Source organism: Jaculus jaculus, chromosome 4 (genome assembly GCF_020740685.1).
Source record: "Jaculus jaculus isolate mJacJac1 chromosome 4, mJacJac1.mat.Y.cur, whole genome shotgun sequence".
Lineage (NCBI taxonomy): Eukaryota > Metazoa > Chordata > Mammalia > Rodentia > Dipodidae > Jaculus > Jaculus jaculus.
This window is the reverse complement of record NC_059105.1, coordinates 3,278,628-3,301,951: the sequence shown is the minus strand read 5'-3', so window position 1 is coordinate 3,301,951 and position 23,324 is coordinate 3,278,628. Positions and strand designations below refer to the sequence as shown.

At 45.6% G+C, this 23,324-nt stretch overlaps 1 protein-coding gene and 1 non-coding gene across 4 annotated transcripts in view; one reads left to right on the top strand and one right to left on the bottom strand.

Moving 5' to 3' along the window:
- Positions 1-273: 273 nt before the first annotated feature.
- Positions 274-23,324, top strand: part of LOC101595557 (nuclear body protein SP140) — a 59,281-nt gene continuing 36,230 nt past the window's right edge. For 2 of the 3 annotated variants that reach the window (XM_045148549.1, XM_045148547.1), the window contains exons 1-7: positions 555-728; positions 12,735-12,897; positions 14,378-14,546; positions 17,973-18,056; positions 19,179-19,259; positions 20,874-20,954; positions 21,750-21,830. In XM_045148549.1, the coding sequence (XP_045004484.1) occupies positions 700-728; positions 12,735-12,897; positions 14,378-14,546; positions 17,973-18,056; positions 19,179-19,259; positions 20,874-20,954; positions 21,750-21,830 (688 nt within the window). In that variant the 5' untranslated portion in view covers positions 555-699. Of the gene's footprint in view, positions 303-554; positions 729-12,734; positions 12,898-14,377; positions 14,547-17,972; positions 18,057-19,178; positions 19,260-20,873; positions 20,955-21,749; positions 21,831-23,324 lie in introns of those variants that run through there. The other variant, XM_045148548.1, reaches the window with a different exon arrangement.
- Positions 3,715-3,788, bottom strand: Trnaa-agc. The gene has a single exon. It is a non-coding gene; the product is annotated as a tRNA-Ala (tRNA).

Here is a 23,324-nt window from a genome sequence, read left to right as displayed (position 1 = left end):
GGTAGAAGGGGGAAAGTGGGGATGATAGAGCTAACACGCTTGCCTTCGGAAATTCCACCCTCCTTGAAGGTCCAAATGCCCTTTCCAGGCGCACACGAAGCCCGCCCAGATGCCCGTGGCTCCCAGTTGCTAAGGGCCGCGGGTGCGACCTCCACCCGAATTCTCTGCACTTGCCTTTGACCGGAGGAGTGGGAGGTGTTTTTTTTTTTTTTTTTCTTACTTCTGGCTGCTTTCCAGAAACGCTAAGAACTTTCTTGATATCACACATTCTGGATTTTTTCAGCTGGGTGTCCGGATACCAGGTACAAATCCTCCTGCTGTGATCCGGTTGTCCTTGTCCTCCCCCCCCCCCCCCCCCCCCGTAGCAAAGGACAGCGCAGGGAATTACACTCCTCCTCGTGCAAACCGCCCTGAGCCCGCTTAGCGGAGCAGGTCTCAGCCCCGACCGGGTCCGCGCTTCCGGGGCCCCGAGCGGCCTGCGCTCCTCCTCCCCGGCGCGGGGCCTGGGCGCAGGCCGGGCGGGGTGGGGGTTAAGCCGCGTCACAGCCAGGCAATTTCACTTTCTTTTTCCCTTTATGCAGCCCGCCTGGAGGAGCAGAGGGTTAATTGTCCGTTTCTGCCGGGCTTTGAGAAGGTTCAGAGGTGGCGGAAATCTAATCCCAGCCACGTTCACAGCCCCGGGGGCGGCCTCGGTGGGGAATGGCAGATGACAGCGGATTCAGCAGCAGGTACGGCGGGCGGGCGCCCGGTGTCCTCTCCTTGTCCCTGTCTCTAGTAAGGTCAATATTTACATTTGCTACTTGTCCCTGCCCAGCTTGGTTCCAGCACTGTGAGAGAATGAGATGTCAAGTCAATTAAAAAAAATGAGGCCAACAGCACTCGGGAGGTAGAGGTAGGAGGATCACTGTGAGTTCGAGACCACCCTGAGACTACATAGTGAATTCCAGGTCAGCCTGGGCTACAGAGTGAGACCCTACCTCAAAAACAAGACAAAACAAAACAAGACAAAAAAAAAAAAAAAAGAGGCAAGCAAAGTTTTCTCGGAAGTGGCTTTGATGCTGGGGGAAACATAAGGTCACCCTGACTCATACACAGCTCCCGCAGTGAGACCTCCTGGGGCCCTGGAGCCCCTGCGGGAGTGGGTCATTAACTGTGCCCTTCTCTGTCGCTCTGGCTTCTTTTAGCCGCACTCCTGAGGACAAGGCTGCCCAAAAAATATCTTAGAAAAATTAATCTACAAGTCAGGCGCCCGTTTGTTGCCAAACTTCTTCCAGTCTCAGAGCCACTCTGCTCTTTGACCATTTGATTGGAGGAAGTGAAACGTGGGTAATAGCCAAGGGCGAATGAAAATAGGTAAGAAATGAGTGTAGCTTTTCTTTCTTTTAATGCATATATCTGTAAGTATGCACCTGGACATGTGTGTGGGGGTGTGTACCAGTACATATGTGTGTCTGTTATCCTCAGGAACACTGTCTACCTTAAAAAAATCTTTATAATTTATTTTATTAGTTGTGGACATAGTATGTAAACAATACATGTTGTTACCATCCTTTCCCTCATCTCTGCCCATTTTCCACAGGGGCCCTCCTCACTGGGGATGCAGGTCAACCCCAGGGGGATTGTGGGTCATGCAATGTGGGGCAGCAGTCAGTTATGGGGGAGAAGCAATGTCTCTGTGCATTATGTCCCAACTTGTGGCTCTGACAATCTTTCCATCTACTCTTCTGCATTATTCCCTGAGCCATGCTGGGAGCATTTCAAGTCTACTTCAGTGATGGGCTCTGAGGAGCCTCTGGATCTCAGGTTTGGTAGGTGTTGAGTGTCCTCAGTGTCTGTCTCCTTCACCCTGGTGCTGGTACCAGGTTCACCGAGAAAGCAGCACTCTTGCTCATTTCCCCATCTTCTCTGTGGTTTCAGCTGGGGCCAGGGTGAAGTGCGCTGGGTCATTTATCTCCTCAGGTCCAGCGCCCGCCTGAAAAAGAGAAGCAGATTATCCAATGGAGAGTGAAGTCAGCACATGTTTAACTTTTAAAAAATATTTTCACTTATTTATTTTCAAAGAGAGAGAGAGAGAATGAATAAATGAATGAGTACGTCAAGGCCTGCAGACACTGCAAATGAATTCCAAATGCATGCGTCACTTTGTGCATCTGGCATTACGTGGATGCGGGGAAATCAAACTTGAATCATTGGGCTTAGTAGGCAAGTGCCTTAACCACTAAGCCATCTCTCCAACCCCATCTTTAAGAAAAAAATATTTATATTTGTTTATTTATGTGTGTGTGAGAGAGAGATAGGGAGAAAGAGGCAGATATATAGAGAGAATGGGCACACCAGGGCTTCTAGCTGCTGCCAACTCTAGATGCCACCTTGTATATCTGGCTTACATGGGTCCTAGGGAATCGAACCTGGGTCCTTTGCCTTGTAGACAAGCGCCTTAACTGCTTAGCCATCTCTCCAGCTCTTTTTTTTTTTTTTTCTTGAGACAGGATCTATCATTGGTCTGGAGCTCACCAATCAGGCTAGGCTGGCTGCTCAGCGGGTTCTATCCCTCACCAGGGCTGAGGTTACAGGTGTGTTCCACCACGTCTGCTATTTTTACGTGGGTACTGGGGATTGAACTCAGGTCCTCATGCCTGTGAGGCAAGCACTTTACCAACTGAGCCATCTCCCCAGTCTTGGTTGGTTTTTTTTTTTTTTTTTGTTTTGTTTTTAAGATAATTTCTTAGCCAGGCATAGTGGCACACACCTTTAATCCCAGCACTCGGGAGGCAGAGGTAGGAGGATTGCTGTGAGTTTGAGGCCACTCTGAGAATACAGAGTGAATTCCAGGTCAGCCTGGGCTAGAATGAGACCCTCTCTCAAAAAAAGAAAAACAAACAAGCAAACAAACAAAACGATAATTTCTTATTCTGAGATGTGTTATGTATCTGGTTAGGGAAGGATGGAAATCATATTAAAAAAAAAAGACAAAAGTCTAGTGGGGACTCAGTCCAGCTACTTCTGGCCTGGGGTCAGCCCCAGGAAAGCCTCAGTTCTTCTGTGGAGTTTGGTAAAATCCACTAGTGGCACCATGTTGGCTTGGTGCTGCCTCTGCTGTAAGGCTGCTCCTTATTGCCTCGATTTTCTTCATCAACAGAGGCCTGTTGGGTGACTAGCTCTCAGTGTCTTGGTGTGTTTTTTAAAATATTTTATTTATTTATTTATTATGTATGAGAGAGTGAGGAAGAGAGGGAGGGAGAGAGGGAACACATCAGGGCCTCTAGCCACTGCAAACAAACTCCAGACACCTAAGCCACCTTGTGCATCTGGCTGACGTGGGTCCTGGGGACTGAGCCAGGCTTTGCAGGCAAGCGCCTAAACTGCTGAGCCATCTCTCCAGCCCCCTTGGTGTGCATTTTGTTATTTTCTTTTTTAAAATATTCATTCATTTATGTATGAGACAGAGAAAGAGAGAAGAGGGGGGAGAGAGTGAATATGGTAGGTCTACCGGTGCTCTGTGCATCTGCTTTATGTGGGTGCTGGGGACTCAGACCCGCGTAAGCATGCTTTTAGTTTCATTGAATTTCTTTGTTTTCCTATTTCAATTTTATTAATTTGTTCTTTACTTTGTTTTTTTAACTTCTTTTGTTTGCCTTTGACTGAAATTGCTCTTCTTTTTCTGATTCTTCAAAGGAAATGACAATTATTGATTTTGATCTTTCTTCTGTTTTGAGATGGAGTACTGGGAATTGAACCCAGGACCTTGTGCTTGCTAGGCAAGCACTCTACCACTGAGCTACATCACCAGCCCTATGTCTTGTTTCCTTCTATGTACCACCATTGCCACTACTGATAAATTTTGAGCCCGGCATGGTGGCACATGTCTTTAATTCCAGCACTTGGGAGGCAGATGTATGAGGATCACTGTAAGTTTGAGGCCAGTCTGAGACTACATAGTGAGTTTCTGGTCAGCCTAGGCTAGAGTGAGACCTCCCTTTGAGAAAAAAAAAATTTTTTTTGATAAACTGTATTTTCATTTTCTTCAAAATATCTATAAATCAGAGACTTTTGGTCCTTAGTACTTTGTTGTGCAATCTCTCTATCTTTTTGTTCCTGATGTCTAGCTTAATTCCATTATGGTCTGACAGCATACTTTAAAAAAATTTATTTATTTATTTTGGTTTATTTTTATTTACTTATTATAGAGCGGCAGACAGAGAGAGAAAGAGGAAGAGAGAGAGAGAGAATGGGCATGCCAGGGTTTCCAGCCATTGCAAATGAACTCCAGACGAGTGCGCCCCCTTGTGCATTTGGCTAATGTGGGTCCTGGGGAATTGAGCCTCGAACTGGGGTCCTTAGGCTTCACAGGCAAGCGCTTAACCGCTGAACCATCTCTCCAGTCTTAAAATTTATTTTTATTTTTTTAATTTATTTGAAAGTGATCGAGAAAGAGGCAGATAGAGAGAATGGGTGTGCCAGGGCCTCCAGCCACTGCAAACGAACTCCAGATGTGTGTGCCCCCTTGTGCTTCTGGCTAACATGGGTCCTGGGGAATCAAGCCTGGAACCAGGGTCCTTAGGCTTCACAAGCAAACGCTTAACCGCTAAGCCATCTCTCCAGCCCACTTTCTTTTTATTAACAACTTCCATGTTTGTAAACAGTATCCCATGGCAATGCCCTCCTTCCCCCCACTTTCCCCTTTGAAACTCCATTCTCCATCATATCTGCTCCCCCTCTCAATCAGTGTCTCTTTTATTTTGATGTCATGATTTTCCTCCTTTTATGCTGGTCTTGTGTCGGTAGTGTCAGGCACTGTGAGGTCATGGATAACCAGGTCATTTTGTGACAGCATACTTTTTATGACTTCTATCTCTTTAAATTTGTTGTAGTGTGGCATACCTTAATAAATATGCCGTGAGCTTGAGGGCCCTGTGTGTTTTGCTGTCATTGTATTCTTCAGATCTCAGATCAAGTTGATGCTGTTGCTCTTCATGTCCACTACGCCCTCCCTGGTTTTCTGTGTGTTGGATCTGTCAGCTACAAAAGAGAAATGAAGTCTCCAACGAGAGAGGACTTGGCTTTTCCTCACTGAGTCCTATCAGGTGTTAATTTATTCGCTCATGTATGTAATGCGTGCGGGCGCACAAAGTCATGGTCGCAGCAGGTCAGGCGGCCACCGTACTGCCCAGCTGCATTAGACCCCCTTCTTGTGTCCTGCCACACTTTGTCAGATGCACTCATAGCCAGGAAGTGTGTCTTCTTAGAGAACTGACTCCTTCATAATCTTATGCTGCCCCTTTGACCTGCAGTTTTCCTTGTTCTGAAGTCTATTTGTGTGGTTTTGTTTTTTTGGTGTTTCAAGGTAGGGTCTCCCTCTAGCCCAGGCTGACCTGGAATTCACTATGTAGTCTCAGGGTGGCCTTGAACTCACGGTGATCCTCCTACCTCTGCCTCCCGAGTGCTGGGATTAAAGGTAAGTGCCACCACGCCGGCCTGGAGACTGTTTTATCTGAAGTTGTTTCAACTGCAATAGTTTTCCTCTGATTAGTGTTGGTATGATATATCTGCCTCGATCCTTTTATGCTTAACGTACTTGTGTTTTCATATTAGAAGTGACTATACATAATGAAAGTGAATATGCAAAATGCAATTTAAATTAAATTAAAATTATAATTAGTATTTTTATACCATTCATGCTGAAACTGATTAGTAACATTGATTAATACCTATCATGTTTGTAACTGTTTTTAGTGTACTTTTTTTTCCTGCCTTATCTGTTTTTTTAAGGTGTGTGTGTGTGTGTTTGTGCATAGTCATGTATGTGCGTAGGTGTGCGTGTGCATGTGGAAGCTAGAGGATGCCTCAAGTTTTGTTCCTCAGGTGTTCCTCGGGAACCCTGTCTATCCATTTTCTTTGAGAAAAGATCTGGAACTCACTACGGTGGCTAGACTGGCTGGCCAGCGAGTCTTTGGGGTCCTCTGTCTCCACTTCTCCAGTGCTGGGATCACAGACAGACCCCACCACACTCAGGATTTTCATGTGGGTGCTGGGGCAGAACTGAGGTCCTCATGCTGGCGAGCCAAGCACATTAGGACGGAGCTGCTTTCCCAGATTCCTTCCCTGGTTTTGAGTAAGCATTGTATGATTTTATTTTCTTGCCTTTCTATGTCAGTTAACATGTACAGTACATAAACACACACAAAGTAATCCTAAATTTTACATTCATTGATTTATTAGAGAGAGGGAGAGAGAGTGGGCATGCCAGGTCCTCCAGCCACTGCAAATGAGCTCCAGACACAAGCACCACCTTGTGCATCTGGCTTTATTTGGGTACCTGGGAAACAAATCCCTAGGTTTTGCAGCCAAAAGACTTAACCATTTCTCCAGCTCCTTAAATTTTACTTTTTTGGGGGGGGCGGGTTTCAAGGTAGGGTCTCACTCTGCCTCAGGCTGACCTGGAATTCAGTCTGTAGTCTCAGGGTGGCCTCAAACTCACCTCCCAAGTGCTGAGAAATTTTACTTTTAAAATCCAGGTATGGTGCTTGCTACCTTGTTTGTATATGCTTCATGAAACCTTTCTTTTTTATTTCTTTTATTGTGACAGGTTCTCACTCTGTAGTCCTGGCTAGCTTCAAATCCACGGCAACCCTTATGAAGCTCTGAGATTATAGGCTTGAGCCATCATGCAAGTTTTCTTGACTGTCTTTTAAATTAATTAGTTAATTTATTTTTGAGAGAGAAGGAAACAAAAACAGTTTAGAAAGAGAGAGAGAAAGAGGGAGGGAGAGGGAGAGGATGGGCACACCAGAACCTTTAGCCACTGCAAATGAACTCCAGATGCATGTGCTACCTTGTGTATCTGGCTTATGTGGGCACAGGGGAATTGAACCTGGGTCCTTAGATTTTGCAGGCAAGTTCATTAACTGCTAAGCCATCTCTCTAGCTCCTGGATCTTTTGATTAGTAACCTTTTTTGGATGTGTGTGTGTGTGTGTGTGTGTGTGTGTGTGTGTGTGTATACACATGCCAAGATCTCTTGTTACCACTGTGAACCAACACACACCTAGGTTTATGTGGGTGGCTGAAGAATTGAACCTGTTGTTTTAGAGTTTTGGGTCTTATGTTGAGGTATTTGATCCATTTGGAGTTGATTTTTGTGCAAGGTGAGAGGAGGGGGTCACAATTCACTCTTTTACGTGTGGCTGTCCAGTTTCTGCGGCACCATTTGCTGAAGATGCTGTCTTCGCTCCAGAGAATGTTTTAGGTCCCTTTGTAGAAGACCTGGTATCTACTTAATCAAAGTCATACTTGGATCTTCAGTTCTAGTCCACTGGCCTATGTGTCTGTCTCTTGCTGTTTTTATAACTGTGGACCTGTAGTATAACTTGAAGTCAAGTATGACGATGCCACCAGAGGTGTTATTTTTGCTTAGTACATTTTTAATTGTCCAAGGCCATCTGTGCTCCCACAGGAATTTTGAGACTGTTTTTTTCTAATTCTGTGAACAATGTTGCTGGGATTTTGATTGGGATGGCATTGAATCTGTATATTGCTTTTGGTAGGATGGCCATTTTAACAATATTAATTCTTCCAATCCATAAATATGGAAGGTCCCTCCATCTTCTCATGTCTCTCTTCAGTTCTTTCTTCAACATTTTTATGTTTTATTGTATAGGTCTCTTATGTCTTCAGTTAGGGAGATTCCAAGGTATTTGATTTTTCTGTGGCTATTAGAAATGGGACAGTTTTCCTGATTCCCTTTTCCATATTATTGCCATTGGTATATATGAAGGCTCCTGATCTTTGTGCTGATTTTTTATTCTGCCACTTTCATGAAAGTGTTTATCACTTGTACAAGTGTTTTGGTGGAGCGTTCTTTTTTGTGGTGGTTGTTCTCTCATATATAGAACCATGTCTCCTGCAAATATGGCTGGTCTGAGTTCTTCTTTTCCAATTTGTATCCCTCTTATTTCTCTCTCTTGTCTTATTGCTTGAGCTAAGCCTTTAAGTACTAGGTTGAAAAGCAGTGGTGAGAGTGGGCAACCCTGTCTAGGTCCAAACCTTAATGGGAATGCTTCAAGTTTTTCCCCATGTAGGTCTTTAGGTCTGTTATATATTGTATATTGCCTTTATTATGTTGAGATATGATCCCTCCATCCCTATTTTATCCAGGGTTTTAATCATGAAGGGACACCTGAATTTTGTCAGAGGTCTTTACAGTATCTATTGAGATGACTGTGTGGTTCTTGACAGTAAGTCTGCTTATGTGATTAAATTATATTTATCAATTTTCATATGCTCAAACAATCCTGCATCCCTGGGATGAAACCTACTCTGTCGAGGTGGGTGAGGCTTTTGAGGTTCTTGGATTTGGTTTGTGAAAACTTCATTGAGAATGTTTGCATCTAAGTTCTTCGGGGTCATCAGTCTGTAATTCTCTTTTCTTGTGTCTCTGTCTGGTTTTGGTATTGGTAAAATGCATTCCCTCGGTTTCAGTTTTGTGGAATAACTTGAGAACAACTGATTTTAGCTCTTCAGTTGAAGGTTTGATAGAGTTCAGCAGTGACACCATCTAGACCTGGGCTTTTGGCTGGGGGCAGGCTTTTCATTATAGCTCCAATCTCATTTGATGTTGTGTCTTCATTCAGATAATTTGTCTCAGCTGGGTTTAGTTTTGGTGGGTGGCATGTGCTAAAGAGTTCATCCATTTCTCAATTTTACTGGAGTCTGTTATAACTTCTCCTTTTTCATTTCTGATCTTGTTGATTTCAGCCTTCTCTTTGTGCCTTTTGATTAGATTGCCTAGAGAATAATAAATATTTTTTTTTCAAAGGACCAGCTCTTTGCTCATGAGTTTTTTTTCTTTTCATAATTTTTATTAACATTTTCCATGATTATAAAAAATATCCCATGGTAATACCCTCCCTCCCCCCTCCTGCACTTTCCCCTTTGAAATTCCATTCTCCATCATATTACCTCCCCATCTCAGTCTCATGAGTTTTCAATTGTTATTTTTTTAAAATTTCCATTCACTGATTTCTGCTTGGATCTTGATTATTTCTTTATGTCTCATACTACCGGGTTTGAATTGTTCTCATTTTTCCAGTGCTTTCAGCTGGATAGTTCAGTTACTGACTTGAGATCTATTTTTGTAATGAAGGCATTTAGTGCTATAAACTTCCCTTTATTTTTTTTTGGTTTTTGGAGGTACCGTCTCGCTCTAGCTCAGACTGACCTGGAATTCACTTTGTAGTTTCAGGGTGGCCTCGAACTCACGGTGATCCTCCTACCTCTGCCTCCTGAGTGCACCACCACACCTGGCTCTATCAAGTTCTTTTTGATTCTCTTCAATATTTTTGAGAAGTGTATTGAGTTCTTTCTGTTGATTTGTTTCTGTTTCCTTCTGCCATGCTTGGAATTCATTCCTGAATTCTTTTTGTCAATTTCTTCATTCAGCCATGTTTTAAATTTGTGATTAATCTTTTTCCTTTCTTATGTTTACTTGATGTTTATTTCATTTCATTTTATTGAGACAGGGTCTCACAAGGTCCAAGTTGGCTTTGAACTTGCTATGTAGGTGAGGCTGGACTTGAACTCTTGATCTTCCTGCCTCTACCTCCTAAGTATTAGGATTACGTATGTTCACCACTATACCCAACTTCCTGTGACTATTTTAAATAGGTTTTAAAAATTTAATTAATTTATTTGTTTGAGAGAGTGAGAAAGGTAAAGAGGCAGAGAGAGAGAGAATGGGCTTGCCAGGGCCTCCGCCACTGCAAATGAACTCCAGACGCATGTGCCACCTTGTGCAATTGGCTTACATGGGTCCTGAGGAATTGAACCGGGGTCCTTGGGCTTTGCCTTAACCATTAGGCTATCTCTCCAGCCCCTTGTGACTGTTTTAAATTCAGACTCTACCAGATAAGAACCTTTAAATACTTCTTGTGACGCAGGCTGCCCTTCCTTTGTCTAAGTCACAGGCAGGGGAGATCTACCTCCTCATGTCTTCCCAAGACTTCTGGTTTTGTTGTTAACTATAAAGATTTACCTTTAAGGGTAGGTTCCATAATATCTCATTTTAAAGCTTCTTTTGTCTGTAATTTTTTTTTTTTTTTTTTTTGGAAGTAGGTTCTTGTGCTGACCTGGAATTCACTATGTAGTCTCAGGTTCAACTCAAACTCACAGCAATCCTCCTACCTCTGCTTCACGAGTGCTGGGATTTAAGGTGTGTGCCACCATACCTGACTGTCTGAAACTTTTTATTTTGTACAATTCACATTAGTCAGAGTTGTCCAGAGGAACAGAACCAATAGGATGTGTATGTGTGTGTGTGTGGGGGGGAGGAATAGAAAGAATTGACTCACACAATCTTGAAATCTAGAAAGTCTAAAATCTGTGGAGTAGGCCAACAGGCTGGAGATCCAGGATGGAACAGGTCTTAGAGAACTCTTGTTTGGTGAGGGTGTAGGAAAAAACCCCCGCAGGGGGCCCCCACACTCTGCCCGGATAAGGTGACACCCCAAATCACTCACAAGAAGCGGTCTTGATGCAAACTGCAATAGGATTTTATTCCAAGCGCGCTGGGTCCCACAGCCGTACACCTCACAGGGGTAGAGGACTGCAGAGCCCCGAATGCAGGAACAGGACAGTTTTTATAGGGTTTCTAACAAAGCCTGTGCATTAGACCAATCATTTTCTAATATTAGGAGCCCCGCAGGGTGTTAGCCAGTCAGTTTGTGCCACCCCATAGTTTCTAAGCCAATTAGTTTATGATCTTGGTGGTCAGCATTTGCGCAGGTCCTTGGGTGGGAGTAGCAGAGTATGGTATCAGTCTCCTATGACCTTGGAGGTCAGCCTTTGTGCAATTCCTTAGGTGGGGGTAGCAGAGTATGGTATCAGCCTCCTGTGACCTTGGTGGTCTGAGGCAGGCTGTTATAGCTTATTGTGGGAGCTACTAAGGCTAACAGTGTGGGCTATTAAGGCTTATAGTGTAAGGCTTATAGTGCAGGCTATTTACAGAAACCAAATAAGTGGTTCACTTTATTACTCATTTCCCATCCTCGAGGGCTATCTCATGCCCTTTTACCTAGTTTTATATTAGGAGCGGGCTCTGATATAATGAGAAGAGGGATTCTTTACTTGCTTCCAACAGAGAGTAAAGCCTGGAGTTTGAGGTATGCAGGGAGCCCGCTTAAGCTCCCCTTGGGGCGTGATAGTATTTCTGAGCTTCTGAATTCTTGGGCCTTTCAAGGGCAGTTTGAACTGTTTAGTTCTTAGGATAGGTGAGGTTCACTCACATCATATGAGGCAAACTATCTTACTTAGCCCCTCAGTCTTAATGCTTATCTTATCTGGTAGTGCATGCCTTTAAACCCAGCACTGGGGAGGCAGAAGTAGGAGGATCATCATGAGTTCGAGGTCACCTTGAGACTACATAGTAAATTCCAGGTCAATCTGAGCTAGAGTGAGACCCTACCTTGGAACCCCCCTCAAAAAAAAAAAATGCTTCATGTTGACACATAAAATTAGCCATCCCAGCACTATATTAGTACCTGTAAAGATTGAGCATTTTTTAAAAATGTTTGTTTATTTATTCATTTGCAAGCAGAGAGAGATAGAAGAGAGACAGACAGAGAGAATAGGTGTGCCAGGGCCTTGAATAGCTGCAATTGAACTTCAGATACATGTGCTGCTTTGTGCATCTGGCTTTATGTGGACATTAGGGAATCGAACTTGGGTCATTGAGCTCTGCAGGCAAGCACTTAACTGCTGAGCCATCTCTCTAGCCCAAGATTGAGCGTTTCTATTTTGTGGTTTTCTAGAGAGTTTGAGTGATTTTTTAAATTAATTATTATTTTTTTTTAAATATTCTATTTTTTAAATTTTTTATTTATTTTTTATTTATTTGAGAGCGACAGACACAGAGAGAAAGACAGATAGAGGGAGAGAGAGAGAGAATGGGCGCGCCAGGGCTTCCAGCCTCTGCAAACGAACTCCAGACGCGTGCGCCCCCTTGTGCATCTGGCTAACGTGGGACCTGGGGAACCGAGCCTCGAACCGGGGTCCTTAGGCTTCACAGGCAAGCGCTTAACCGCTAAGCCATCTCTCCAGCCCTTAAATTAGTTATTTTTATTTATTTATTTGAGAGCGTCAGACAGAGAAAGAGGCAGAGAGACAGAGAGAATGGGTGCACCAGGGCCTCCAGCCACTGCAAATGAACTCCGGACGTGTGCAGCCCCTTGTGCATCTGGCTAATATAGGTCCTGGGGAATTGAGCCTCGAACCAGCATCCTTACACTTCATAGGCAAGTGCTTTACCGCTAAGCCATCTCTCCAGCCCCTCGAATGATTTTTTTTTTTGTTTTGATTTTTTGAGGTAGGGTCTCACTCTAGCACAGGTTGACCTGGAATTCACTTTGGAGTCTCAGGGTGGCCTAGAACTCACGGCAATCTTCCTACCTCTGCTTCCAGAGTGCTGGGATTAAAGGCGTGTGCTACCACACCCGGCCCCTCGGATGATTTTTAAGTAGAACAGATGAACTATTTCACCATGTACCAGGCTTTCCCATGGTTTCTTCAACTGCACGCTCACGTATTCCCTAAATAAACAGTCCTTTTATTCCGGCATCGCCATAAGCAAGCACTCCTGTTTTACACATGTGGACTTTGCATAGACCATTCCTCGTGTCAAAAACTAGCCTTCAGGAACCTCTTGTGAACTCAGTCTCTTCCCATCCTGCACCTGTGTCTTAGGGGGACTGCAGAGATCCAGAACACAGAGAAGCAGGCATTTGGGGAGCTCATTTTCAAGCACTTCAGAAAAAATAAGGTGGAGATCGCAAGTGCCATCTCTGAGCCATTCCCTTTCTTCATGAGCCTCCGCGATCACGACTTCATCTCTGAGCAGACGTTTGAGGTAAGTGAGAGAATTATTCCTTCACATCAGTAAGCTCAGTCTTTCATTGAATTATGGATGCAGCCAAGGCTAAAGGGCCTCCTATGAGAGGGGACCTTTACTGTTTGTAAGTTACGAGATGACAGGAGAAAGAGCCCTCTCTCTCTCTCTCTCTCTCTTTTTCTCTCTCTTACACACACACATGCATTTGTGCTCTAACGGTTGGAGCAGTGGTGATGGAGTGGGAAGGATGGGTGGAGGCAGGGCGAATGGAGAGCAGGAACAGGCAGGCAGGAGGGGCAGGATGGGCGGTGGGTGGGAATGCTTCAGGGGTATAGAACCTTTCAGTTCACTTTTTACAGTGTACCAACATACACTGAAAGCAAACATGTGCAGGCAGTGTTTCATCACAGAGCCTACATATTCCAAATATTTGACTCTGAGAATTTTGAAGCTCCAGGGCGGTTGTGTTACAGACAAATCCAGAAGCACACGCTTGCTGCTGTTGCTCCAAATTGTTTCTTGTTCTTTGGATATTTCTGGGGCCCAAGAATGTAGTAAAGATTACTGACGGGGTCCTCTGGGAATACTGAAGACACATCTTTTTTGTGTCTTTATGAAATTTTTTATACCTTTTGGCCAGGATGGTCACTGGGTTGCCTGGAGCCCTGCAGGTCAGGTCAGTCTTAAGGGGAAGACAGTGGTCATAGTGTGGTCACCAGAATAACCACTCAGGGCATGCATGTTCGGGCCACACCTGAAACATTGTCTTGGCTCCTGAAGACACTCTACGTGACCTTGAACACACTTTTATTCTTCAAAACCATCCTCTACTTCCCATTGTATATCAGTGTCAGAGAGTGAGGTTACAATAAATAAGTCTGCTATTAAGTCCAAGGACTGTACAGAATCATGCCAATATGTGCAAGACTAACATTTCACAAGAGAACTGTTGGGAGCCATGAACCAAACCTCGGCCATGTTGACAGAGACTGCCATATAGCAAGTTAAGTTTCTACTTCCTCACCTAACATTCAACTGCCAGAAACAATGGGATCGTACACCTGGCCAAACATTCCTCCATCCTGCGGATAGCTGATAAAGAAACAAAGGCATTGCTGGTAAAGAAACAAAGGCATTGCTGATAAACAAAGGCATTGCTGGTAAACAAACAAAGGCATTGCTGATAAACAAAGGCATTGCTGCTAAATAAACAAAGTAACTCTGTAATCTTTGCCCTAACTATGTCCCCTTCCCCCACAACTCCTTGCCCTGGCCGTGACCCCTTCCCCCTACAACCCTATATAAACCTATGTATAAGAATAAACTCCCTTCTTGTGTCTGTTTGCCTACTTTCATTCAGGTTGATATTCACCTCGCGTCCTTGTTCGATTCCCCGCTAGCCGGGGCAGAGAACAAAACAGTCTTTGTACCTGTGAGCACATAGTGCTTATTACCCATGAACCCGTAACAGCATAATTCTCTATTCAATACTTTTAAGCATGTTCAAGAAGCTTGTAAAGACCGGGTGTCAGTGAAAAAAGAGGCATATGAGGTCCTCAGTAAACTGGAGAAGACTTTTGACCCGTCTCTTCTGAAAGTGCTGTTCAGCAGAGCCAATCTGATGGCCTATCCCGACTTATATGAGGTTTACAGAAGCTTCTCAGATGGTAAGTGCAGCTCTCTCCTGTTTTGGGGGATTCATAACCATGGCATTCATTCAGTCAGTCAATCACTTGTTTATCAATTATTAACATACATCTTACTGAGGGACATGCCAAGCACAGAGGGGGAAGAAACATGGCTGCATGTGCCTATAACCCTAGCCCTGAGGGTGGGGGGCAGAGACAGGAGGATTGCTGGATTTTTCTGGTCAGTTCGTCTAGCCGTGAACTCGGAAGCTCCAAGTTCCACGAGAGACTATTGGTGAAATGAAGTCGGTGGGTGATAGGGGAGGGCACCTGGCATCCTCTTCTGGCCTTTGCACTCATGTGTGTCCATGCAGTGCATTGGCACACACATGTGCAAACCATGTGCATTACAAACACACACACACTGAAAAAAAGAAATTGATCATTGAGCCAAGCTTGGTGGTGTAGGCCTTTAATTCCCACACTTGGGAGGCAGAAGCAGGAGGATTTCTGTGAGTTCAAGGCTAGCCTGGGACTACAGAGTGAGTGCCAGATCTGCTAGAGTGGGATCCTATCTAAAAAAAGAAAAAGAAACTGGGCTGAAGGGATGGCTTAGCGTTTAAGGCGTTTGCCTGCAAAACCAAAGGACTGGGGTTTGATTCCCCAGGACCCATGTTAGCCAGATGCACAAGAGGGCGCAAGCGACTGGAGTTTGTCTGCAGTGGTTGGAAGCCCTGGTGTGCCCAAACTCTCACACTCTTTTTCTTTCTCTGTTAAATGAATAAATAAAGAAAGAAAGAAAAAGAAAAAGAAACTGATCATTCAGTGCAGTCCTGAGTCTGAGTCAATTTGCTTCTCTAATGGTAGAATGGAAAAATTATAAGGGAAGCTGGCATGGGCCCAGGGAATGCGGGGGGTGGGGGAGCATCTGACAGCTGTAGGGTGTGAAGGGGAGGTGGGCTTTCAAAACCAGGAGGCTCACAGGTTGCCTGGACATGAAGCCATCAGTTGCTAGGGAGGGAAAAGCAGCCATTGTCGCCTCTGGGCCTCTGTAGCATCGTTTTTCCTGCTCCCTGACTTCCAGTGCACGCTCACCTCCTCCAGAACGCTTCTCTGCCGGTACTTTTTTAAAATTTAATTGACTTTATATTTTTGGAGCAATTCTAGATTTCCAGGACACGTGTGGGTGTAGTACAGTGCAGAGAGCCCCCATGTCCCACACCCCGTTTCGTTTACTATTAACCCATGCTCTGGTCTCGTGGATGGGCCAATACTGACACATAAATTCATTAGTGCTCATCCTTGTTTGGCTTTTTAAGTTTCTTTTTTCTGTCCCAGGATCCCATCTAGGTTACCACATCCTTTAGGGCGCCACAGCTCCCTCATCTCCTCTGGGCTGTGATAGATTGGTCAGGTTTTGGTTTTGAAAATGGAATATTTAGGAGCACTGGTCAGGGATTTTGTGGGAGTCCCTTTCCAGGAACCTGTAGAATGTTCTTATGGTTACGCTGCTATTGAGCCTAGAAGCTTGAAGTTGGGGGCGCACAGGTGGCCTACGCCTGCTTGCTCTGTGAACTTAAAATTAAATGTGTGGGGCCGGGTGTGTGGCGCACGCCTTTAATCCCAGCACTTGGGAGGCAGAGGTAGGTGGATCACTGTGAGTTCGAGGCCACCTTGAGATTACATAGTGAATTCCAGGTCAGCCTGGACTAGACTGAGACCCTACCTCGAAAAACCAAAAATAAAATAAAATAAGTGTGTGAAGGAAGCCTATAGCATGGCTTGGAAAGTCAGTGATGGAGTGGCCCCCTGGTCTAGGGTATGACAGCTACTCAGAATAGAGGAAAAGTCGCTGATGGAGAAGAGCAAATCTACCCTCCTTACTACGGCCTTCAAGACCATCAAGAGAAAGTTCTATTCAGCTCCTTGTCTGTCACCAGCCCTAACCCCATCCTGCCGGCTGGGAGCTCCTCAGCTTCCTTGTGGTGCCCCCAGGAAGTCCAGCTGTGCTGCTCACTGGACACCTCTCCTCTGCCTGGACTGCCTTGCCTCCTCCCTGCCTGTCTCCCTTCTGGTCCCTGGGGAAAGAAGCCGCACTCTCATTGAATCTGAAAGGGTCTCTTCATGAACCCGGAGCCCGCTGCCGGCCTCAGCGGTCCTCCTGCTTTTGCCCCTGTCAGCCCTCTGCCAGTACTCTTGGAAGACCTTTTCTGTATTTCTTGGGTATTTTTGTCTCATGTGTTTGAATTTTCTTTCTCCACCCGTGTTTGCTGGATCACCTTGAAATGCAGCTATGCATGCCTGCCACTTCCTTGGGTCACTGGTGGTCACTTCCTGTTTGTTCCCTTCAGAAAGAAGTTCTCATTTGTGTGTTTGTTTCTTTTTTAAAAAATTTATTTATTTGAGAGCAACAGACAAATAGGGAGAGAAAGAGAGAGAGAGAGAGAGAGAATGGGCACATCAGGACCTCCAGCCACTGCAAAAGAACTCCAGACGCATGTGCCCCCTTGTGCATCTGGCTAATGTGGATCCTGGGGAATCAAGCCTTGAACCGGGGTCCTTAGGCTTCACAGGCAAGCACTTAACCGCTAAGCCATCTCTCCAGCTCCTCATTTGTTTATTGGCTCCCACCTATGGCAGTGTTGCTTCTTTTTCATGCTGCTGCCTTGTGACCATATCATCTCTCCTGACTCAATTAAACCAGAGCTCCTTTCTACTTCTTTTTCTCCCTCCCTCCTTCCTCCTTCTTCCTTTCCTTCCTGCATCTTTAAAAGCTATTAGATCTTTTGTGTTCTATTTCTCTTAAATATTTTTATTTATTTGTGAACAGAGAGAGAGAGGTAGAGAGACAGAGAGAGAATGGTCACACCCTCTCTGTTTCTCTAAACTACTACTTTCACCTAAAGAAATTCTTATGTTCTTTCCTGTTCCTGGTTGTATATCATTTTAAAAATATTTTCACTGTTAACCATTTATTTGAAGTTGTTTTTCACTGGTCTCTGATCTTTTATAAGAAGATTTATTTTTATTTATTTACTTATTTGAGACAGAGAGAGGGAGAAAGATAGAGAGAATAGGCACACTAGTGTCTCTAGCCAATGCTAACAAACTCCAGACACATGCACCACTATGTGCATCTGGCTTACATGGGTCCTGAAGAATCGAACCTGGGAACCTTAGGCTTCACAAGCATGCGCCTTAACCATGAAGCCATCTCTCCAGCCCTCTCTGATCTTTTTGAAGATATATTAGCCACAATTTTCAGCCTCCCTACTACTTACTTGTCTTTACCATTGAGAGGTGCATCCGGTGGGCATACGCTATAGGATGGCAGAAGCAACATCGGGGGGTAGGGTGGGTGTGGCCCAGGGAGCTGCGAGGCCTGCGTGTTCCGAGCTGTGCAGTGAGAGACGCAGCCCTGGTCACTGCCTGGAATCTCCAGTTGCCTTTCCTTTCTCTCCCCAGTGGCTCATGGCAACTTCCCTTACCTGCTCTACGAGGGAGCAGCTGCCCAGCAGATGATCAGCATCCAGTCCAGCCACAGGCAAGGTAGTTATGACTCACTGCTCAAACCTTGTGTGGTCGTGTGTCCCCATAGGCTCGGCTGTTTTATTATTCAGCATGTAATTGGGATCTACAACCACCTGGCTGGAGGAGTTGTTACTGGGGACAGATCCTGGGATCCAGCCCTAAGGTGTGTTTGGGGGTGGATCTGATTTCCAGGCCAATGGTATGCAGAGCCGTCTGAGCCCTGGTGGGGTCCTTGCTGACCATTTGTGCTGTTGCTTTTGATGTTCACTGACCGCTGGTGGTTTCTCTCTGCTTGGATGTATGGAAGCAGTTCTTCCACCATTAATGGAAACCTGCCCCACCCCCAGATCTGTAAGCTTGAAATAAATCTCCTCCCTCCACCCCTCACAAACTGTCTTGGTTTGGATGCTCACCCCAGCAACGTAGAACCTACTACAACACCTTGCTCCTCATATAGTGATTCTCCTAAGGATTTTTCATGAGCAATGCCATTTTTTTTTCTCCACAATCTTACCAATTTAGAGGGATAAATGGTTGCTTAGTCCTATAGATGCAGTTGAGCCTTAGATGGAGGTGACTGTTTACAAGGCCAAAATAGTCAAGCGGGAACAGAAACCAGGGCCTCTGACAACATCCTATGATGGTGGATATATGAGGCCGCCAGAGGGTTGGGGTAGCCAGGATCACCGAACAGAGTTCTCACAGGAGATATTGGGGGACTGCAGGTCCCCAAGGGAGGGACCCAGGGCCTGAGACTGAAGAGAGAGAATGTAGGGTTTGGACCTGTCACATGGGATGTGAGACCTCTAGAACAGAATCAGAGGGGACACGGGGCCACAGTGGGACATGATCAAGCAATGAGGAGTAATGAAGAAAAAAAACCTGGCTTTCTGCTGTGAGGAGACAGCATGTGGTGAGAGAAAAGGGAGAAGAAAGTGTAGTGCTGAGCAGAAAGAAGGCAGGCAGAGCAAGCTTGGGGGTGGAGAGCAGTGGGCGGTATCGCAGGTGAGGTCCTCGAGGCAACTGTACCTTTCCCAAGGAGAACCTCAGCTGTGTGCCAAGCCCTGTGGTTCGTGAGCAATGCTCAGAGACCTCTGCCCTGTCTGGGTCTGATTGGCGACTCCCATGTTTCCCCCTCAGTTTCCTTTGGGCACGTGAGTCTCCAGAGGATCAATGGAAGAGAAACTGAAGAGAGGCCCAAGCTGCCATCTGATTGGGGAGGTGATTATGTTTAAATTACCAGTTACCTTGTGGATATTTTTGCCTGCCTATATCCTTCCTTCTTTACCATTCCCAATGAACATGCACATATGTGCATGTACACACACACACACACACACACACACACACACACACACTTACACACACCTCTGCCCTGTGGTTGCTATCCCCAATGGGAGGCAAGAGAAGAATAAAAGCAAATCTCTCAACAGAAGACCTTCCATATGATCCAGCTACACATCTCCTGGGCATGTACCCTAGTAAGGATTCCCCAGTCTTCACATCGTGTGTATTGATGCTCTGTTTTCAGTAGCTATGAAATAGAGTCAGCCTTGATGCCCACCAACAGATGGTTGGGCAAAAAAAAAAAGTGACATGTATACATAACAGAATTTTTCTCAGCAGTATGGAAAAATGAAATTGTGAGATATGAAGAAAAATGGAAGGCTAGAGAGATGGCTTAGCGGTTAAGGCACTTGCCTGCAAAGCCTAAGAGTGCTCATTCGAATATCCAGGTCCCACAAAGCCAGATGCAAAAGTGATGCAAGTGTGTCGTGTCAAGGGGGCACATGCGTCTGGAGTTCATTCACAGCGGCTGAAAGGCATGCCCATCACCAATTCTGTCTCTGTCCCTGCCTTTCTCTCTCTCTCAAAAATAAATAAATAAATAAATAAATAAATAAATAAATAAATAAATAAAGGCATATGGCACCACACCCTGTCTGTCCAAGTTAAACAAAACAAAACAAAACAAAATGGATGGATCTGGAGAGAATTATATTGAGCAAAGTGGCCCCAATTCCAAAAGACCAGAACTGCATGTTCTTGCTGACATGCAGGTCCTAGCTTGCGATATCTATGTGGAGGAGATAACTGTGCTTTCAACACCAGTAAGCTGAAGCTGACATGAGAAGGGTCCCTGTTATGCTGGTCTCTGTGAAAATGGAAGGACCTTTGTCAGTGTGGAGGAAGAGATCATCAAAACTGAAGAAAATATAGGAAATAATAGATTTTATTGAAATCTTCTGTGAGTTTAAGAGAAAAAAAGCACCTAGGGCAATCGCGATAGAGAAGGGGAACGCACACAAGATCCAAGGTAGGAAGGAGACACCAGAGTAAGAGCCATGATGAGAGGCGAAGGTGAGGGACGCGTGCAGAGGAGCGACTGAGTTACACCACTGACGCAGGAAGTGCCGAGTAATGAAGCAGGGACGGAAGTAAATGGAATAAAAACGGGGCACAGCATGAAACTGTCCAAAAAAGTGGGGGGAAGTGATAGGTACCTTGTAGCCCCGAAGTAAGTTACCAGACAGAGAACCTTCCCAACTATATGCACAGTGATCTCTCTGCATAACGTCCCCAGGATGAGGGTGACTCTGAAACGCACTCAGCAGCTTCAGTCGTTGAGGAGGATGGATGCCCACCCTGGTGATAATGACCTGAGGGTGTCCACCTAGAGACCAGGTAGCCCGAAAAGCAGACCAGTAGGGCCTGGCAGGGGACAGCACACCCAGGACACACAGAGGTGCTCATGAGTCCACCGTGACTACATGTTTCCCTGGTGACATGCTGGAACCTGGGATGGATACTGAGGAGTTCATTTCTGTTCGGCAGGGCCGAGCAATGCCCCTTTGGAAGTGAGCTGGGGAGAGGAGCTCCAGGGTGGCTTGACCTCCACACCAAGGTGTTGTCCAGGTAAGGAAGAAGAGCCTCTCCAGCCCTGGGTTGCTGGGTGCAGAGCTGTCTGCTGCCGGCTTTGTCTGAGAACACTCCAGCAAATTCCCAGATATGATTCTCTGCATTTACCATGGCTGTTTGTGTGAAACTCCAGAGAGATTCTTGTATCATTTTGTGAATGGCCTGGCCCTTACTGGAAGAATATGTGGGTTTCCTATTTGTGTGGAACTTGTAACTTTGGTGCCAAAGATTCAATGCTGTAATTTTTACACTGGTGAACCTCATATTATCACTGAATGTCCTGATTATATTTGGGTACCCTAAGGGGTTTTTGGTTCCCTCTGTCTTATCTACATCTCTCTCTCTCTCTCTGTTTCTCTTCTCTTCCCTTCTCTTCTCTTCTCTTCTCTTCTCTTCTCTTCTCTTCTCTTCTCTTCTCTTCTCTTCTCTTCTCTTCTCTTCTCTCTCCTCTCCTCTCCTCTCCTCTCCTCTCCTCTCCTCTCCTCTCCTCTCCTCTCCTCTCCTCTCCTCTCCTCTCCTCTCCTTTCTCCTTTCTCCTTTCTCCTTTCTCCTTTCTCCTTTCTCCTCACCTTCCCCTCCCTCCCCTCTCTCCTCTCCCTTCCCCTCCCCTCTCTTTTCTCCTCTCCCCTCCCCTTCCCTTCCCGCCCCCTCCCTTCTCCCTCCCTCCCTCCCTCCCTCCCTCTCTCTCTCTCTCTCTCTCTCTCTCTCTCTCTCTCTCGTGTGTGTGTGCATGCACTGAGGCTGTGAACGACTGAGTCAGGCCTCCAGCCCTTGGTCCTTGTTTCTTTTCAGTGTCTGGTAGTCCTGCAACATCCCAAGTGAGAAACAAAGAAGCAGATGAGGGGCCTGGACAGCAACAAGGCAATGGAGGAGGTAATCCTGCTTTCAACTCCATTAACCCATGGCTGACAAGAGAAGGGTCTCTGTAACTTTTGTTGCTGTAAAAATGGAGCAGCCTCTATCAATGTGGGAGGAAGCACCTCAAGAATGAAGGTAACGTAGGAAACATTGCCTTTTATTAGTAGTGTCTAGGAGTTGAAGAATAAACTGAGAGGAGAATAAAATGTGATTAAAAATAAAAGAGCCAAGATAGGAAAGAGACAACCAGAATAGGAACCAGGATACAGTGGTGAAAGTGAGAAGAAATCAAATAGAGAAATAAATAAATATTACTACTGATATAGGAAGGAAGTACCCAGTAACTAGGTTGAGAAAAAGGAACATCAAGTAAACACTGCACACAGAGTGAAAAGTGTCCAAGAAAAGAAAGGAGTGGCCACTTGTAGCCCTGAAGTAAGTTACTACACAGAGAACCTTCCAGACTATATGCACAGATGAGTTTTCTCAGTAATGTCCCCATAATGAAGGTGACTGTAAGACACACTCAGAACAATTTCATGGTTGAAGTGAGCAATTTCACACAGAAAAAATGTGAATCTTTGTCTGTAAGAATGCTGGGCTCCTTCCTGGGCAGGTAGGTAGTGCCGAGGGAAGGACCAGGCCTGCTGGCTCCTCCCTAGGGATTGAGAAAGATGATGAGCGTCGGACGACCCAGAAACCTCTCCTGGCCACTGGAGAAAAACCACACTGAGTTAGGAGTCTTTTCAAAGCAGGAACTCGCAGAAACAACTCGCTTTATTACTCTGAGCAGTTGCCTATATCGTGTTGGGGACGAAGGTGGGGGTTTTAGGATGGGGGCAGAGGTAAGGGCCAATAGTAAACTTTCACTATTGAAATGGTAATTACAATTGCCACGTGGAAGTAGCAGGCCAGAAGCCATTAGGTGTCTTGCTGAGTCATAGCTGGCCAGAGACAGGTCGCCAAACTTCAGCTAGGCTCAGGAAGTTCCACTAGGCCTCACGCCTGGGCCTTTCAGGGCCAAACATCTCCCCCTTTTGTTTTTGTAAGAGCATTAGTCACCGTGGCCCCTGTCTTAGGTTGTCGCCCTCTGGGGATCTTACACTTTATTGGGTACCATGTGTTTAGCTCGCTGAGAACCCACTCCATGGCCTGTCTTAGGTTGTCCCCCTCTGGGGATCTTACCCACCATTGGTCACATGGAGGGCAGGGTGGTGGCAGTGGGTCATCTGAGGAACTTAATTCCTGAGTTGCCAGCCTGTGGTAATGTAGCTCAACCTGATGGAGTTTTATTGCCTCTAGCCGCTGGTGAATAAATTGTGTAATTTTGTTAATTGTACAAGGCCCGACAGTGAGGATAAGGAGGAGGGGAAAGAGAAGGAGGGGGAGGGGTCCAGGTAGAGGGAGGAGGTAGGGTGAGAAGTCATGTAAGCCCGTCCGCAGCAGGTCGTCCTGGGGGTCCCGTCGCCTCCTCTCCATGTCTTCCTGGAGCCTCTTAATCTTGTCCTG